Source organism: Cavia porcellus, unplaced genomic scaffold (genome assembly GCF_034190915.1).
Source record: "Cavia porcellus strain 051 isolate PalLab524CR breed Dunkin Hartley unplaced genomic scaffold, mCavPor4.1 scaffold_6, whole genome shotgun sequence".
NCBI lineage: Eukaryota > Metazoa > Chordata > Mammalia > Rodentia > Caviidae > Cavia > Cavia porcellus.
The window spans coordinates 77779385-77799800 of NW_026947489.1; the positions used below are offsets into that span (position 1 = coordinate 77779385).

The 20416-nt window shown below is 38.9% G+C and overlaps 1 protein-coding gene across 2 annotated transcripts in view; it reads right to left on the minus strand.

Moving 5' to 3' along the window:
- Vps53 (VPS53 subunit of GARP complex) overlaps positions 1 to 20416 on the minus strand; it is a 152829-nt gene that overhangs the window by 104620 nt on the left and 27793 nt on the right. For both annotated transcript variants that reach the window (XR_010048209.1, XM_003469686.5), the window contains exons 5-7: positions 10459 to 10545; positions 7343 to 7458; positions 6805 to 6924 (exon numbers count right to left, since the gene is read on the minus strand). Coding sequence is in view for 1 of the 2 variants with exons in the window: in XM_003469686.5 (XP_003469734.1) it covers positions 6805 to 6924; positions 7343 to 7458; positions 10459 to 10545 (323 nt within the window). In the remaining variant the exon portion in view is untranslated. The remainder of the gene's footprint in view (positions 1 to 6804; positions 6925 to 7342; positions 7459 to 10458; positions 10546 to 20416) is intronic.

Sequence of the window (20416 nt, forward strand, 5' to 3'; positions counted from 1 at the left end):
GGATGCAACTTGAGACCATACTCATAAATGAAATAAATCAGACTCACATGTGCAAACATCATACTGTCCCACTAGTGTGAGAAGCTGAAAGAAACAACATATGTATATGTGTATGAATACATATATGTACATAAAAATAGTTAAGATAGCTATACTACTGATTCTTCTGATCATGTTCCTCTCTGCTTAAAATCTTTCACAGTCCACAAAATAAAGAAGATACCATGATTGCTCAGGTGGCTGAAGCATTTGGATTCCAAGTTTGAGGCCAACCTAAGCAACTCAGCAAAATCACACTTCAAAAGAGAAAAAGAAAAAAGTGGGAGGATGGTATGTAGCTCAGTTGTAGAGTGCTTGCCTACCATTTGCGAGGCCCTGGGTTCAATCCTTAATACCACCACCAAAAAATAAGTAAATAATGAAATAAATAAATACTTTAGCAAGGCATGCAAATTCTTTTTTTTTGAAACAAGGTTTTGTTATGCAGTTCAGGCTGGCCTTGGGCTCACTTTGTAATGTAGACTGGTCTTGAACTCACAACAATCCTCCTGCCTCAGCCTCCTGAGTACTGGGATTATAGGAGTGCTCCACCACGTCCGGCTAGGCATGTAAATTCTCACCCTATCTACATATGCAGCCAAAGTACCACAATATTATAATGTTCATCACTAGTACTTCTTAGTGGTAAGATCTTACTCACTTTTTTTAAAGAAAAACTGAACCTTGCTATGAGCTCTATGTTCAGACCCAGCTTCGGTGTACCATTTCCTCTTCTAACATCACACACACTTTGTAAGCAAATGCCACTGTGTTGCATCTGTGCTAATTTTCTTTTAGTGTCTGTCTTCTCTACATAAAAACTCCTTAAGGGCAAACAGTATATATTTCTTATTATTGTACCTTTGCCACTTCTGCACAGAGCCTAGGACAGAGATAGCAAACCTTTTACAGAATGACTGCCATTCATTTATTTATTGCAAAGTTCCAACTTGCAATTAAACCTGAATACTGAGGTTTTAGTTTAGAAAAAAACAATTGTTATCCAATGCTCAGCTGCTGGGGCAATTTGGCTCACATGCCTACTGTGTCACATGTACCATAGGTTTGCACCACTGGCCCAGGACATAGTAGGTACATAACAGATGCCTTTTAGGTACAGGAGGGAATGAGCAGAAGAGTAGGGAAATGAATCAAGTCTGATCATCAGAAGAGTAGGGGAAGGTGACACTGTCTTCCCTTTCCTCCCTCCCCGGTGGGTGGGCAGGGGCCTTCTCCATCAGCTTTCCTTCTTTCTTGCAGCTCATAAAGTCTGTCCATGGGCTTTCTGGGCTGCTTCACATTCCCATTCTGATAGAGCAACCAGCCAGCTCTAAGTGCGAAGGGGTTAGAATGGATGAGGGGAAGGGTGGTGATTTCCCTAGCAGTCTGCCAAGCTCCATTCCGACATTCCTTAATAGTTCCTTGGCATTTCCACTATAAGATGGCACACTGAGCACACACTGTAACTTCCCCTTCCTGCCTGAGATGCTTAGAAAAGATTAAAATATCTGAATAAAAATCCAGAACCGTGCAAGAAAAGAAATAGACTAGACACTCTGAGGACTCCCTCAAAGGATAACAGCAAAGAAGAAAATCAACACCTGAAAATGTTTCTCAAATAAAAGCCATGAAGGTGGTGAATACCAGGAGCAGGAGGTGGTCTTAGGCAGTAAGTGTTTAAATCAGTGTCTACATCTACATCTTTACCTTGAATGCTCAGCCAGGCATTGGGTGTGGCCCTTGGTCTGAGAAGCTTGTTAGTGGCCAGAAAGCCTGACAACGTCCAAGAAGACCAGGGAGCCTCCAAAGTCAGGAGATGAGGCCCCGGCACACCCACCTGGCAGCTCCAGCTCTACTTGCCACTCCTCTACTAACAGGTGCCAGTAAAAGAGTATTCCTGATCAGACTAACAGAGAATGTCAAAAATAAAAAGGGTCTGGGGCAGAGGTCTGCAATCCCAGCATTTAGGAGGCTGAGGCAAGGAGGATGGCTGCACGTTGAGGCCAGCCTGGGCTAGAAAGTGAGGTCAAGGCAAGCCTACATTACATAGTGAAACCCTGTCTTAAAAAGACTAACTAAATAAAGAAATAAAAATTTAAAAAATACAAAGGGCTTTTAGCTAAGAATTAACAAATATTCAAAGAATGCTAACTCCAAGAGAGTTAATATGCTCAACAAATGGAAGACCTATAAATAGAAGAACTGACAAAAAGAACAATCAACTCATGGCTTTTAGATATATACAATTTATATTCTCTGAAAGATTTAAGTGGCTATTATGTCCATGAAAAAATAATCACCTATATAGCTGAAGATTATAAAGTTGGACTATTACACGAAAAACTCAACAGCTAGGCCAAAGAGCAGAATGAGCACCAGTGCAGAATAAATTAAAACAGGAAGACTGAGTTCAGGAATTCTTTGGAAAATAGCGCAAAAGGACAAAGAGATGGAAAGGATATATATTAACATGGTAGCAGATTTAGGAGTTCTTATATTCATGTAACAAGAATTTTACAGTAAGAGAACACAAAGAACAAATCTCAAAGACTACTCAAAGACAGCAATAAAAAAGTACAATTTCTTAGGACTTAAGAAACTCAAACATTTTCAGATTAAGCATGTAATAAAAGCATAGCAACACACACACAAAGAAGACCCATGTCTTCATCAAATTCTTGACTATTCCTCGACCCTAAGTCTCAAATGTTTCCAGCACAAAAGAAAACTAGACAAAAATCGGTCATCTTATAAAGGAATAAAATTCAGATTAGCCTCAGGTTTTACAGACAATAATGAATACCAAACAACAGATCTGCATATTCTGTCACACAATAGCTAAAAGGTGAAAACAGCTAAATATCAATCAACAGATAAATGAACAAACAAAATGTGATATACATGTATAAGGAATATTCAGCTATGCCTTAACAAGAAATGAGATTCTGATACATGGATGAGCCTCAGAAATATTAAGTGAAATAAGCTAAAAACAAAAAACAAATAATTGTTTGATTCTACTTATATGAGTGAGCAAGAACAGGAAAATTACTGCAGAAAATACATGGAAAGAACTGTATGCATTTTACTATGTAAACTGGAAGAAAATATAAATAAAGTTTAGACTATTAAAAAAAAAAAAAAGACCAGGAAAATTCAGGGGTAGAAAAGTGGAACAGAGCTTACCAGGGACTAGGAAGAGGAGAATATGGTAATTTAATATTTAATGTGTATCTACTCTGTTTAGGATGATGAAATGAGATCTCAAAAGAGGTAACGGTGATGTTTGAATATTATGAATGTACTTAATACCACTGAATTATATATTTAAAGATGGCTGACACAGGGCTAAGGAGTGCAGTTAAATGACAAAGCACATGTTTTGCCTTCATAAAATCATGGTTTCAGTCCTAGGTACCAAACGAATAAAAATAGAATAATAAATCTTGTTACAATTTAAAAAATTTTTTAAATGTGGGAAATATGACAAATTATCATAGGAGAAATTGAAAAGTTAGTCAAAGATCTGCCTGATATGATAGGCAAGATCCACCCATATCTGAGACGGTATTAATATCTAAAATATATAGAGAATTCCTACAAATCAATAGGAAAGGGATTAAACAACTCAGTATACAAATAGACTGTCATGGTTTATGTCAGTGGCCCCCAGGCCTCATGTGATTGTGCATTTGTGATTGGTTCATTGTCTAGTACTTGGATTGATGGTGTCAATGTAATGGCAGGAAGAAAAGTGCGTCTCTCTCTCTTGCCAGTTTTTGCCTTGCTGTTTGCAGCCACCATAAACTGTGGCCCCACCATGCCACCCTGCCTTGGAGCCAACCGAGTGTGGATTAAAACCTCCAAAAACTGTAAGGAAAAAAAACCTTTTTTCCCCCCAATTTGGTATTTTGTCTCAGCAACAAGTAAAAAGTAACTAAGACAGAATTTGGCACTGAGAGTGGAGTCATTGCTGTGACTATACCTGACCATATTTTTCGAGAAGCTTTGGAAATGGCTTTTGGGAAGAGTTTGGAAAGGTTCGGACATGTCACCTGGATGCACAGAGCTGGAGCAGCTTAGGCTGTTCTGTAGAAGAGATTCTGGTCAGAGCTCAGGAGACCAGAAGGCTGATAGAAAGCCTGATGGTAAAGACCAGGGGATCTTTACCTCCTGGTCTTTACCTTGGGAGGTTTCTGCTGGGAAGAAGGACTGCATTGGTTGTTGGACTTCCCATGATGTGTGTTATGGCTTGGCAGAAAGTTTGTCTGCAATTTGCTCATGCCCAGAGACTTTGCCTGAGACTGAGATTAAAGAGATTGGACTGATTAATCTGGCAAAGGCAATTTCAAGGCAGTCGAATGTTGAGGCTGTGGCATGACTATTGTTGAGGGCTTTTAGCCAGCTATATGTTGCAAATCAAGAGCAAAGAGCCCAGCAGGATAATTTAAAATGCTGTCAGTTTGGCCAAAAGGAAAACTCCAGTGAAGCTGTTGATTATAAAGACAGAGCTGAAACTTGATTGCTGAGAAGGAACACACTAAAAATAAAGATGGCCAGGGGGCACCCCAGGAAGCAGTGGGTCTCCATCCTTTGCAGCCTCAAAACTGCAAAAGTGAAAGAATTTGCTCATAGAATTTGTTCAGAGCACCATTCTTCAAAATGGTGACAGAGGCCACATAAGGTCTCCAAATGGCAGTAGCCGCATGTGGTTCCAGAATGGTGGCAACATAAAGAAGCTTTTCTATACAATCAGGCTCACAGAGCCCAGCGATCCAGGCACTGGACCCCTGCCTCAGAGCCAACTGAGTATGGACTGAAACCTCCAAAAACTGTAAGAAATAAACCTTTTTTTTTCTTTTTTCCAACTTTGGGCATGAGGCATTTTGTCTCAGTGACAAGTAAAAAGTAACTACGATATAAACCAAGGATAAAAGCAGGTATTCACAGCAAAAAACATAAAAAGCTAATCATCAAATAAAAAGAATACTAATCTCACTACTTACCAAGGAAATGCAAGTTAAAGGAAGTATTATTTTTTTCTTGCATAAGATTGAAAAAAATTAAAACTGACAGTATCAAATGTTGAGGCTAGAAAAAATGGGTACTCATGTACTATATTGAGGGTACTATAAATATACAAAAAAATTTTGGAAGACAAATGGATAGTAGTCATTAAAATTTTAATGTACACAATCCTATAATCCAGAAATATCTGCATATGAGAAAAGGAGTGTATTTTAAAAACAATCTAACGTTTTAAAAATGGTTAAATAATCTGTGCTGTGTTACATCATGAAATTCTATGCATGGAATGAGGTGGGTCTACAAAAACTGATACAGAAAACTCTAAAATTCACCACTAGGTTGAAAACAAAAATCAGGTTTCAAAATTAAATATATGGTGTGAAAGCATCTATTAAAAATAAAATTAAGCAAAACAAAATTGCACACCAGAGCTACAGATTTATGAAAACGTCTAGATAAAACGGGGGAATATCCATTAAATTGGTTAAGGTCTCTACCTCTAGGAAGAGCAATGGGATTTTGAGTGTAGCTGAAGGGAATTAAAGTGTTACCTTATATTACTTTTCAAATTTAAAAAAGTATACATTACTTAAATAATTAAAAATAGGAAAAAATAGAACTTACAGCAATCAGACCTTACTAAGAAGACAGAATTGAAAACAACACTGCGAAAGGCCTCCCCTTCACCTCTCTGCTGTGAGAAGGACTAGGATTTGCCAATCGTGGTCATCTCCACCTTCAGGTTCTCCCTGCTGCTATTTCTAATAGAAAAGGCACTGAATCTACCACATCTAGCCTTCCTTTAGAATCATCATCTCCCTAGTCTCTAAGCATCTGCCTTTCTTTCCATTGGATCTGAACCCAAGGTTAAAAACTCTAAACTGGCAGGAAGGAAAGGATAAGGTTGGAGCAAAAATCACCATTTTGCCATATCTGAAGGTGTCCTGGCACAGCAGATTTTCTAAAAGTTGCCATAGCAATATCTTCCTTCCCATGTACTCTTTTTATCAATGTTACTCTGATATTCTTCCTTCCTGAATTTTGCCAGTTGTGACTACAGCAGAAATCTTGCTTATGTGACTTCTATGGTTAAGTTATTTGGAACCCGGGCACCTTACTATGAGGAACCCAAGTAACCCATGGAGGTCAACTACAGACCCCAGTCCACCACCAGCTGAGCTCCCAGCTGACAGTGAGCACTAATGTGTGGACACGACAGTGAGCCAAGGACTCCTCTGGCCCCTCTTAAAGTTGCTTCAGTTGATGCTCAATAGAGCAGAGATGTATGGCTTCTGGTGCATAATGAACCAGCTCAATTTTCATGAGCAAAGTAACTGTTTTTAGCCAATAAGTTTTATGGTGATTTCTTTTTTTTTTTTTTTTTTTGTCTTTTTCCTTTTTATTGGTACCGGGGATCAAACTCACGACTACCTGTTTGCCATGCAGGTGCTTATGCCGCTGAGCTAAATCCCCAGCCCCTTATGGTGATTTCTTAAATGGAAATGATTAAGATAGCTGAGGTTGTCCATATACACAAAAGCAACTACCTAATGTGGAGATTTTCAGAAGCGAGGCTAGGATGTTGTAGGGGGATTCCTGAGTCAAACAGTTAGAGCAGATAATATCAGAGGTTGCTTCCAACAATAAAATTATACAACAAACGTGCTGAGCTCAGGGATTAAGCCCGTCATAGCACCACCTCTTCCGAGGGGAAGGTCACCTCCAATGACATCGCACCTTTCAGAAAGCTGCCGGATCTGTGGGATTCCCATATACTTGTGGAAGTGCTCCAGAACATTCATTACACCCTGAAGGAGATTAGCAACTTCTCCATACTGTCTGCGTCTGGTCATGGCTCTGCAAAGAAACAAGAAGTTGAAAACTAATAAAATACTAAGGACAAAAGATATAGATGTGGAATAACTTACTCCACCTCTGAGACAGACATGAACTTACTTTAATAAACATTTACCAAGGACAGAATATGAATGATGCCTTGCACTGGCTGGGGGACCTGACTCAAATTCCCAAGGTGACATCATTTGATAGTCAGATATGTATCTATCTAATAGTGAGCAGAGTGGGTTAACTTCTGCATGAAGTACAGTGTAGGTTACATGGTATGAGGTGTACAAAAGAATGTGAGTGATGGAGTTTTACTGAGTGGGGAAGAGGAATCTGGGAAGCTGAGGCACCCTGGGAAGACACCACAAAGCTCTTTTTCTTTATGGAATTCCCTTACTACCGTCCTCAACCCAGAGTTTACGATGCTTACTCGAGGGAATCGACGCCACCCGCCAGCATGTGCAGGTGGTTCAGTGTCGTGATGGAAGTGGTCAAGTGGCGTTTGGCATGGTCTAGCTGCTTAATGTCACGGGTGATTTCCTTTACCTAAATATTGAAAACAACAGAACAAAAAAGAGGAAGGATAAGAACGATACGCATCTTTCTGCAAGTAGCTCCACATGAAAGTAATGCACAGGAAGCAAGAAAAAAGCCTCAGATTAAGCCTTGGAGAAAACACAAATATTCTCACAATGCAAAATCAACATAATTTCCAGGCAGCCCCTTTCTGTTTAATTTTTCCATTTCTTCACACTTCATACAAGGTTACAAAATCCTCAGGTGTAAGAAATAAATTAACTTTTATTTTTCACTCTCAATGGAATGATCCAAACTGCAATGTAGTAATGAGCAAAGCCATTTTGAATAAGGTCTAAAAAGTGTGCCTGCTGCCACTTATGCTACAGGATTCAATACAAAATGGATAATATTAGTCAACTAATTGTATTGAGATGACCTTTGTTAATGAAACTCTGATTTACTGCTCAGCCTCCAGGAAACAAAAACCTTCCCTAAAATCTCTAGAAGATCAAAATGTAACTCCTGTAACATAAATTTGGCATACATCATAAGATCAGAGGTGCAATCTTCTTCTAGTGAGAAGATAATGTGAGGAGTAAAATTCTTTTTTTTTTTTTTGTCTTTTTCGTTTTTATCGGTACCAGGGATCGAACTCACGACTGCCTGCTTGCAAGGCAGGCACTTATGCCGCTGAGCTAAATCCCCAGCCCCTGAGGAGTAAAATTCTGACAATATTACTTCAGTAGATCCAGAACACAAGTCCAACTGGGGATGCCACTGTTTCAGTCCCTGGAAAACCTGGAAAAGTGGATCCAATAGAGAAGATGGAAAAGCCCTGCAATATTACTGATACTCTTTTGGTGAGCTCTTTCACTATCCTGAGTCTATGATGATCAAAAAATTCTAATAGCAGCTTGATTTCTCAAGTTCTCTGAAAACTGGAAGAAAATGCCCTGGACCTAGGCCCAAATATTCTAGTCACTATACATGCATCCACCCTTAAAGTGCAAAATCCAATAGAGAGTTAGCTGACATGAACTGATTTTTCAGCCTGATGACTTTGGGTAAAATAAGGACTACGACTGGCACAACTCCATGCCCACAAACCCACAAACCAGCAAACTGGTCCTGGATCTTAGCAGTAAAATTTCTCTTTCTCAGGGAATGCCCCATCAAATCCACCTTTACTCATAACCCTCAGGTTATACAACTACTTCTATTTTCATTACCAAAAAAAAAAAGGTTAAGAATCTACCACTACTCTACTGAATAACTGAGCTTGGAGTTAAAAAAAAAAAAAAGATCAAGAATGGTATAAAAGAGTAGAAATAGAAATCTGACTCCATAATCTGATCACTCACTTTCAAAAATTAAATCCTTATTTTATTTCCCACAGAAAAATCCCTCTTCTTGGTTCCACAGCTTCAGACCTAGCAAAGCTTTTGCCACTGTGTTTAAAGTCACAGTCACCTATACTTCTCATTCATCTGTCAGATCTTGTTATTATTTTCATCAGTCAAATCTCAAATACTTTTCCTCTACTGGATCTTAAGATCTTGTCTCTCTGTTCCACCCCTCGCACATGCCCTCACTGCTCTGTACCAGATCACTGGTCTTTTCTTTTCCTAGATCTCCCATCATTTTCATCACATATCCTATGCTACCTTAGACAAATCAAACTACTTGCTATTCCCCCAAAAAACCTTTAATGGTAGAGCATGTAAGAGGTACTATATTGTACAAGAGCAGACGATTCCAGAAAACAAATTACTCACAGTTAATTTACTTTAACTGTTACCCATGGGCATTAAAAAAAATGACAGGTGATATGGTAGGTTTGGTTGAAGTCAGACAGACCCTCAGGCTGAACCCCAGCTCTTCCAATTACCTACTCTGCGTCATAGGCCAAGTTCCTTAGCCTCATCAGCTCTGCTTCTTCATGGATGAAACAGACAATAATCATAAAAATAATGACACTAAAGCATAGTCCATAGGGTCATCAGAAAGGGGAACCCTGGCTTGACACCCTGCTTGGCCCACTGAAAGAGCTCAGGAAACACCAGATCTCACTTTAGTATTTCCTCTCTCTTTTAACAAAAACACTGTCCAGGGAAGAAAATTTCTTTTAAATAAGTCAACCAATAACTTCAGAAGCAGCTTCTTAGAACTGTCTTTGCACACTCCCACAGCCAGGATGGAAGAAGGAACATAGTCCAGAGCAGTAGTTTAGAACTGTAAAGTTAATGTGAGTACAATGGACTCTTGCAAAAGTCACACCGGATAGCGTCACTTGATAATCACTCAGCATCTGCTCTTGGTTGGTGCTGAATGCAGGGCATCGTTAGGGAATTACTACAAATCTAAATCCTAGTACTCTGCTCAGTACTCTTATACATTTAATTCTCATAACAATTCTGTGAGGTCAACGCTCACATTCCTGTTTCATAGTTGAAGAAGCTGGAAGCATTACATTACAGAATTTCAACTTAGGAGCCTGCACATCCCAGAGCCCCATGAAGTAGTAGTGGTGAATGCTGGTTTCCTGGTCAGCAGGGCGGCCTATGGGAATGTCCCCAGTGGCCACAAATTTGTAGAGTGAAAAACTAATCAAAACCATATGCATGTGTCCTAGTCAGGGTAGATGCTACCATTCAGACCCAGGGCTTATTTCACTGTGCTACCAAATTACATGTCATGTATCTTAATTGAGAAATACATGCTATAATCAAACACTAAAGGAAGGCACCCAAAATGACTAGGAAAGTATTTCTGGGGAGAAAAAAAGAAAAAACTTTTCCTACTTAAAAGCAGGACTGCAAATGTAGGACAGCGGGGATGGTGAGTCACCCTTGTCCAGCAGCTCTCCTTGAATCAATCTGGAACGTACTCGCAGAGGCTTGCCTGAGAGATGTGGATGGTTGTGGTTGGCAGGAAGTGGGAGGAAAAAGTCCATTAATTACTATGTCTGGATGAGAAGCTGACTTCCTTTTTTGGTACAAAAAAAGTAAGGAAGAAACCTAAACTCACCATTTGCTCTGATTTTTCTGCTTTGTCTTTGATATCTTTGATTTTGCCAAAGAGCTGTTGAATAGCTTTCTGGGCCTCTTCAAGTGCCTAGAGTTAGAGAAATAAATGAAACACAAGAAGTCATGCAGGGCACTACCGTCACTACACTCTAATAAATTCTAGCTTTAGAAGATAATTATCTAAAGCTCTTTTGATTCATTGTAATTAAACTGACAATTTTACTGTACCAAACTAGAAGAAAAATAGAATATAGCATTCAGAAATAGGCAAACAGAATGTTTACCAACCTACATCATAAAGTTAATTTAAAAACTAAACTATTTCTGTCTTGGTGATTACTATCCATGTTATTGTTGACAATAAACAGAACATGCACACCTGTGCGTATGGGTACTACACATGTGCATGTGTATATACATAGTAACCTTTAAAGTCTGTAAAGAGAGAGAGAGATTCTAAGTTAGCTGCAGGGGAAGCTCTGATTTGGAAGTTCCAAAAGACAGTAAAAAAACAAACAAACAAACAAACACCTCTCCCAAAAAACAAACAAACAAAAAACCCAGCACTGTATATAAGAACTCCACAACTGTGGCAAATCTTAATGACTCTTATAATGTCCTATTTGCAAACCAATGAAATGAAGTCAGAAAGTTACATTTGAAGCTAAAATTGTGGGCCAAATGTTTCTATGGAAATAAAAACCCACCAAGATGGGTGTTACATGTTTAAAGTATTACAATCTACTGCATCTTCTGTGAGGAGATGCAGCAATGGGAGAAGAGTGTGAAGGGTGCTAAATCTACACACATGCAAAACACATGTACTTCATGGTTCTATGACTGAAATGACCATCAGCTGAACCAGTGCTCTGAATTCCTTGGCCATTAGAGTGCCAGTCACATCAGTCAGCATTCATTGACTCCTTCACTCACCCAACAAGCACATCCTAAATACCTCCCATACACCAGGGAAGAGAAGGGGGTCAGGGATGAGCTCTTGGGCGTTCAACATTCAGAAGGATAAAGTAAAAGGAAGAAATAAAATGCAAGAGAAAAACCACTGGCCACTTGAGAGAAAACTAAGGGCTCCAAGGACTATGATGTTACAGAGACAAACAAGTGTCTGAATGAGGGAAAAAGTGAACAACAGTTCACACAAAATTAAGCCAGAGAATTGCCAGTGACTAAGGGAAGTTGTTGATGATCTTGACAAGAACAGTTTCAGTGAAGTTGGAGGAATCAAAGTAGACAGCAATGACAGATGAAGTAAAGACAATGACAGAAAGCAGGGGCCACCAAATGACACCCAGGCAAATCCAATATGCTACCTGTTTATGTAAATTACAGAGTTTGGGGGGATTTGAGAGGTGGCACAGCCTAACTCATTCATTTAGGTATTATCTATGGCTACATTCTCATAAAATGACAGCGAGGCATGTTGCAGTACAGACTATATAGCCCATTAAGACTAAAATTGAGCAGAGATACAGCTTAGTGGCATAGTACCTGCCTGGCAAGTACAAGGTCCTGGGTTTGATTCCCAGTACCAAAAAAAAAAAAAAAAAAACCTAAAATATTTACTAGAGGCCATTAGAAAAAATTTGTTGACTTCCACTATAGAGCATTTTTTCAATAAGTTTTTGTTGTTACAGACAAGAAAATGGGACAAAAGATGGGGTAAAGGGAGGACTTTTTAAAGATGAGACATACGTCTTTTATAAACCAGTAGAGAAGACTTTTGAAAATAAGGCGCTTGCATTGTGGAGGTTTTTTTTTTTTTTTTTTTTTTTTTTTTTGTCTTTTTGTGGTTTTTATCGGTACCAGGGATCGAATTCACGACTGCCTGCTTGCAAGGCAGGCGCTTATGCCACTGAGCTAAACCCCCAGCCCCTTTTCTTGGTCTTTTTGAGACAGGGTCTCGCTATGCAGTTCTGGTTGACCTTGAATTTGCAACAATCCTCCTGTCTCAGCCTCTCGTGTGCTGGGATTACAGGCATGTGCCACCCTGCCCAGTGGTTCTTGCATTGTTACTGTGTAAGTATTAGCTGTACAATATGGTCATATGCATCCTTTAGAGTGTGGAGCAAGGACACAAATGGCTTTCTCATGTGCATCACAGTTAAGGCACTAGTTGCTCTGCATTAGCCTGGACAGTCCTAGTGTATGGTATTGTCTCAGTATAATTATTAATAGCTCTCTCTCTTGAGACATTACTCTGGTGGTAAGCTGTATGATCACCGTACCTACAGCATACACACAAAGCCAGGGCACACTCAGAATATGATTCTTTGCCGACTGATTAAAAATATCTCCGGACACACAGGAGTAGCAGTGCTAAGACTTCTGCTCTAATTGGGCATGCTGATATCCATCCTCTCTCAATTCTCCCTCCTCAGCCTTCCCAGTGTTAGGAATACAACCATGCATTACCACACCAGGCACACCACCCTTCTCATCACTATCCGCTTGGTTAATATGGAGTCTAATAACCAAGACGCTGCAATTAAAAACCCACCAGAGGATTCTGAAAACTGCTGGGTCACAGTGTGAAAAAGTACCACAGTGGCCTCACAAGCAACTGACTACTAGAAAGTGCCAACTTCTTGAGTGTGACTTGCGTGGGATTCTGTGATGTTGCAGGTCATCTCATGTTATGATGACGGGATTGCAGCCAACACCCTAAATATAGGACACTCAGAGAGAAAAGCAGAAAGGGCCAAGTTCCATACTTAGAGACAAGTGTGAAGAAGTGTGTGTGATCTTTTCACAGAGGAAGGGTTCCTACCCCTATTCTTCCCTTATTCTCAGTTTGGCCTTCCACCAGAACTGTCTCCATTACAAGTAGCACTTTTTTCTTCCAACAAACAAATAAGACTCACACCATCTTGCATTTTACAGACTTTAAGAAAGATAAATGCTCTGCAAGATTTTTTTTTTCAGGCTGCAACGTTTCTGCTTGTTATAACAATGCACTAAAATTGGTGAAATTTAATATAATTCATTTTCCAGAGTCAAAAAGGTTCTTGTGAAATATTCACTCTGCCAAGCAAGTCCATTCCTAAAACATATCCTAGTACTTGATATCAAACCTCAAATAATCAATAACACAGACAGAAGAGCACTTTGTAATTGGAAGGATCACAAGACTTACAAAAGAATAAGATTTCATTTTTAAAAGATACCAGAATACTACCTGGTTAATCAGAAAATATGGTAAAAGATTCTGACTAGACACTCTTTAAAATAAAATGTGGCTACTTTTCCATTCCACGCTGGATGTAGATTAAAAACAGAACTAATCACCCCAAAATGTCATTCAGTCTACCCCAAGTTTCCCCTCTCCCTGGAGCACTGGCCGTAGCAACCCACCAAATTAGCTTCCAAGACTAAGCAATTACAATATCTGGGTATTTCTGTGCATAATTAACTATAACTGTGACTCTTAATTTCCCTTGCCTCCTGAAGAAGACTGAAGAAGCTTTCAGAGTCACACTACGATATGTTCATAGATGATAAGCTGTATGGGAGCTGGCACAGACTCCACTGCTTTCTTTTCCCTTGGTTCCTTCCCCAGCCTCCTCCCTAACCCCAGACCTGCTGTCTGCCACCAGTGTAGACAGAAAGCCTGTGAGCCAATGAAAATGCTTGGAAAAATAAACACCCCTCTGCCCTAAGATGCATCTGTTTTGCAGTTTGGTCTGTCAGAGAATTATGCTGCCTTTATCCTGTACACCAACAGTCTTTTAGAGATTTTAAACAGAAATCTAATTTGCTGCCACTGCAGGAAGGCAGAAAGACTGTTCATTTTCAGAACTGGTATGACTTTAAATTGTTCTCTGAAAAAATAATGTGCTACTACTCAAAGTTATTAGGAAAAATTAGATTCTTTCTACCACTCTGCTATCACTTCTATTTTCTACATCTCAGTCTATTTACTGATTTCCCTAATATTATACTGGTTAAAATCAAAGAGTTTTTGAGCCAGCAGACAGGATGGGCTGGTCCTACCATTTAACTCTGATCTCTGGCAGGCCAGTTCACCTTTATGAGGATTGTTTCACAATTAACATTAACATCACTGCCTCAGACTTTTTGTTAAAAGGATCACAGGATCACGCAGTGACCATCTTTAGACTTACTGACCCAGTGTTCTTTTCCTTCAAATCTTCTCTTATCATGTTCTTACAAAGCCCACAAACCAAGGGGTACCCCAGACCCAAATTAGGCCAATGGAAGTTTTCCTATGTTTTCTCCAGAACTAGAATAGTTAAACACTTTGGTGTTGGGAGCCCTAAGATACAAGACTGAGAAAGAACAATAAAGTTCCCCAGGAAAGGGAAGAAGCTAATCTCAATGGAGAAATGATGCCAACCGAGAGAGAAACACAGAACCACATAGAGCACTATTCCAGTCCTGGGCTTTAGCTGACAAGCCTGGCTGGGATACTACTCTTCCCACCACCAGGCCGTTCAGCTTCCTTCAAAACAAGGTATAACAGGATTCTTCCAAACAATTCTTCCTTTTTGCTCAGAGTAGTTTAATTTGGGATCTTATCTTCATAAGCAAGAGAGTTCTGAGTGTACAAAAGCACCATACTAATGCAAGGGCAACTATTAAAATTATTCTCAGATGGAATACAGTATTTCGCATGAGACTATCTAAGAGTCAAAGGTTGTCACCCATCTATTTGTAAGACCCTTGTCAACAAACTTATAAAAGCCAGGAATGTTGGTATATATCTATAATCCCAGTCAATTGGGAAGTGGGAGCAGGAGAATCACAAATTTGACACTAGCCTGGGCAACTCAGCGAGACCCTGTCTCAAAATTAAAAAAGGGTTAGGATAACCTCAGGGCAAGGCCTTAGGTTCAATTCTCAAAAATCACAAAGAGAATAAAACTAAAAAGCAAAACAAAATAAAGAAAAGAAAAAAACAACAGTAAAGCTCCACAGCTACAGGCACAATCAAAGAGTGGCACATGGAACTGGGGCTGCAGGGCAATGAAAGAGTAACATCTTTAAACCACGTTAAAATCAAACATGCTCCAGAAAAAGTTTAAATCTTTTTGTTCATTCCTTCAATAAAGAGTACTAAGTGCACTGTGCTACATGCTGAGAGAAAAAGAACACAAACAGAAGACATGTTTTTAAAGAGCTTGAAAAGAAGATGAGTAAGAAATGCAATTACCTGTAAGATGAGAATGATATGAGGTATGAATAAAGAATTGTTCAGCATTATTTGATAATTGAGAGAATTCTCAAGAGAGCAGAAATATTAATGATGACTACCCCACTTTCTGAGCCCTAAACAGGGGACCAGGTAACAATCCACTACAGGTGGACACCTAGGGTTCAGCAGCCTCTGTTTATGGAAAAATCCCTTCTTCTGACACTGCAGGCTATTCTAGTACCACATGGAGCTGCTACTATGGAAACAGCATCCCTTGCAGGAGCAGGGGTACTTTAAGAAATGCCTCCTAGTATCAACACAGCCCATTCTCCACAATGATGCCAAACAGCAGTAGAAGCTTCAGGGCTCTCACAGCCACAGATGGCTGCGTGTGGACAACTCTGTGCTTCCCTGCATCCTAGAACACACACTAGATACCGTTTGTGTCTGGCAGCCCTAGTCAGATGCCAGACAGGTGCCCATCAGTTGAAAGTCAACAGTGTTAACACTAATTCCCCCATAATCCATTCAGAAACTTTAAGTATAAAGGGGTTTTATTTAAAGCACAGAGTTCTTTCCAAGTTTATGAACCAAAAGAATGTAAAGAGCAAAGGGAGTAATTCTCACCTTATTTATTAAAATGCTCTGTTCCACGTAAGTTACTTTTATTTACGATTTCTGCAAACCACATCCACTGAAAATGTGAACCAAAGAGCTCATTTTTACTGTTTTTAGGATACAAGCCAGAAGTTAAAATCACAAGACAAGGCTGGGACACACATTCAATTCAGCAGTGCCCAAACAAGACTAAACATTTATATTTTACAGTTCTGCTTATATCTGTTATCACCCATAGCTTAAAACACGTTAGCGCTAGAATAGCTGAGAGTGGGGAATGCATTCATGCACAGCTTCTTGTGATGAAACAGAACCCTACAGGAGGAGTGCACTTAAATCAGCAACTCCAAATGGCAAGAGAAAAGGAAATATTTAAGCAAAAGCTTCAGCTGCTTTTGCTGCATAAAAGGTACAGAAATTCAATAGTTTAGGAAATGGGGCACATTTAAAGTAACAACTTGTCCAAGTTTAACAAAGGACTACTTCCCACAAATAGCTGAGACTTCCAGGTGCTCAGTCAGAGGTTGCTTACCTCATCTAATTCCCCAAAACTTACTATTACTTCTAATTTTAGTCACTTAGTAACTTTCATTTATATAATGGGGCTTCATTCAGGAGAAAACAGCCTTTTGTGGTGACACGTCGATGTTCCTTCCACTGATCTTTGAGACACTGTCTGTACCAAATGTTCTTTCGGCTATGGGTGACCCTGGGGCTTCTGAAGAATGGCTTGCTTTCTTCCTGTTTCACTCATTCTTTTCAGGACCTCAATAGCTCCTGTATTTTCAGTACACAGGTGTACAGTGGGCATACAGTTCTCTTTCCATTCTTTGGTTCTTGTCTCAGTCCAGTTTATTATGCTGAGAGAAACCCAGCTGGTGAATTAGGCCATGATCACAGCCACTGTTCAGATTCCCTGGTGAGCCAGTTAGCTTTTCAGATTCCACAGTGAGAAAAAGTGGCTCCAAAATCTGTTAAATGTCTGACACCATTTACAGTGAAAACTTGGGATGGACAAGTACGTATTATACTGGCAACTAGGAGACCTGGATCCTTGACTGAGCGTTACTGTGCGTAGACAAGTCACAAAGCAGACTGTCTGATTCTGTTTTTCACCTACAACATGAAGAAAACAACATTTCTTGTTTTGTACCTGAGAGTCCAAATTAGAGTAAAGGAAATTTTATAGCTTCATTACGGACTCCTGAGCACAAGGAGTTATTAATGGAAAAGCTAACAGAAACAACTATAAATTCATAATGTTTTAAAATTTAAATGGCTTTTTACATCAAGGACTTGAAACCTGGAAAGTTCTGCCCTGTCAGCAAAAATACTGCAAATATATAAGTTCTGAGGATGGGATTTCCTTACAAAACCTTTAACTACTAGCAATCAAAAGCAAGAGTGACCTGGATAGTCAGAGCAGTTACAGTAGTGATGGATGGCATTTTCCTTTTTAGATACAGATACCAGTTTAAACTTGTGATTGATTTTCATATGGAAACAAGCAAATAGTGAAAATTGTCTGACTTGCCCTTCTTGGCTCCTGAAGAATGTCAACTGACACAGAGATGGCTCAGAAAAAAAATGAATTTCAGTATTTCTTCTTGGCAAACTATTTTCCTAAAACTATTTTCAATAATCATGTTACAGATAAGTAGGACTTGTACTTCTAAGGTCTGGAAAGAAACAGTCCAACTGTTGAACTCAATTAAATAAAAGAAAATTTTCAGAGTATTTTTGGTTTTGTTTTGTTTTTTGAGACAGTATCTTGCTATGTAGTTCAGAATAGCTTTGAACCCACTATGTAGCCCATGCTGGCCTCGAACTCATGGTGAATTTCCTGCCTCAGTCTCTCAAGTGCTGGGATTATAGGCGTGAGCTACCATGCCTGGCTTTTCAGGGTGGTTTTATTTGATATGCCAAGAGCATCTCCTGTTACTAGGCACTAACTATAACAGAATATTTGAAACACATAGTAAATGTAAATTTAATGAAGACAAAATAGGAAGTATGCTATGTTAATGCATTTTGTGTGTAACTAGTAAAATAATGTCATGTTTTAGTCTTTCATTTTTTGCAGTGATAAAGATCAAACCCACAGCCTCAAGCAACCTATAAAAGCACTCTTTCACTGAACTGTAGAGTGCTATACCCTTCAAAAGGTAGATCTATTAAAGTCCAAAAACATGGAAAAATGTTTCCAAAGAGATTAAATAGCTAAATGACTAAAATTTATCATATGATTCAGTAATTCCAACTATAGCTATTTGCTGATAGGAAATGAAAGCAACAACTGAAAAAGATATTTGCATGCCAATATTCATAAGCAATATTGTTCAAAAGAGCCACAAGATGGAAACAATCCAAGTATCTGTGAACAGATGAAAGAAAAACAAAACACAGTAATACTTACAACAGAGTATTGTTTAACTATAAAAAGAAATGAAGTTTTAAGCCAGGTATGGTGTTGTACACCTGTAATCCAAGCTACTCAGGAGGCTCAGGCAGAAGGATCAAAAGTTTGAGGCCAGCCTGGGGAGTTCAGAAAGACTTGTCTCAAAATAAAAATAACAATAAAATAAGGAGGTCAGGGATGTAGTTCAGCATCTCCTGGCTTCAATTTCCAGTAATGAGGGATAAAGTTCTGATATAGGCTACAATACAGACAAACATCCAGCACAGAATAAACGTGAAACAAAAGCTCAAATATTATTGAGTTCCATTTATATGAAGAATTTGCCCTGGAACAGGTACATTCACAGGAACAGAAAATAAATCAGAGGTCACAGGAGGCTGAGGGCACTACTTCTTATCAAGTGCTATACTACTGAGCTATCTCCCCAGCCCATGCTATTTCTTAATGATTTCAGAGTTTTGGTTTGAGATGAATAAATTTCAAAAAAAAAAAATAGGGTTGCAGGCATGGTGGCATATGCCTATAATCCCAGTACCTGGGAGGCTGAGGCAGGAAGACTACTATGAGTTTTGAGGCCAGCCTGAACTACATGAGACCTTTTCTTTAAAAAAAAAAAAAAAAAGAAATGATTGAAAAATACTGTGAATAATTATTTCTAAGATGACAATATGTAATCCATTAACTAGTGATTTCCTGTTTATTTTTTTCTGTAAATCTGTATAACTTTTACTCTTTCTCTGCTTTTTTTCTTTTTCTCCTTAAATAAAATTTAAAAAAAAACAGAAAAAGAAAAATACTGTGAATGTTAATTAGTGCCACTGTAGATTTAAAGAGGCTAAAATGATGTTATATAATATGCATTTTATATGTTTTAAAAATTAATAATGTACTTTTTTTTTTTTTGTCTTTTTATCAGTACCAGGGATCAAACTCACGACTGCCTGCTTGCAAGGCAGGCGCTTATGCCACTGAGCTAAATCCCCAGCCCAATAATGTACTTTATCAAAAGACATTCAAATATTATTTTAAAAATAAAACTGGGCACAGCGATGAAAGTCTGTAATCTCAGTTATTTGTGAGCCTAAAACAGGAGAGTTACAAATTAAAAGCTAGCCTAGAGACCAGGAGTAACAGCACACTCCTGTAATCCCAGCATTGGGAGGCTGAGACAGGAATATCACTGCAAATTCAAGGCCAGTTTGGGTTACATGGTAAACTCAAGGTCAACTTGAACTACACAGAGAAATTCTATCTCAAAAAAAAAAAAAAAAAAAAAAAAAAAAAAACAGGTGAGCCTAGGAAATTTAGCAAGGTCCTGGCTCAAAATAAAAAAATAAACTAGGGATAGTGGCACATACCTGTAATCCCAGCACTCAGGTGGCTGAGGCAGGAGGATTGCCATGAATTCAAGGTTAACCTGGGCTACACAAGCAAGTTCAAGGCCAGTCTGCACTATATAGTAAGATGCTATCTCTTTTTTTTTTTTTTTTTTTTTTGTCTTTTTCCTTTGTATCGGTACCGGGGATAGAATTCATGACCGCCTGCTTACACGGCAGGCACTTATGCCGCTGAGCTAAATCCCCAGCCCCAAGATGCTATCTCAAAAATAAATAAATAAGGGGCTGGAGATTTAGCTCAGCAGCATAAGCACCTGCCTTGCAAGCAGGCGGTCGTGAGTTATCTCTGGTACCGATAAAAAGTTAAAAAAAAAATTTTTTTTTAAATAAATAAATAAATAGCACTGGGAATGTG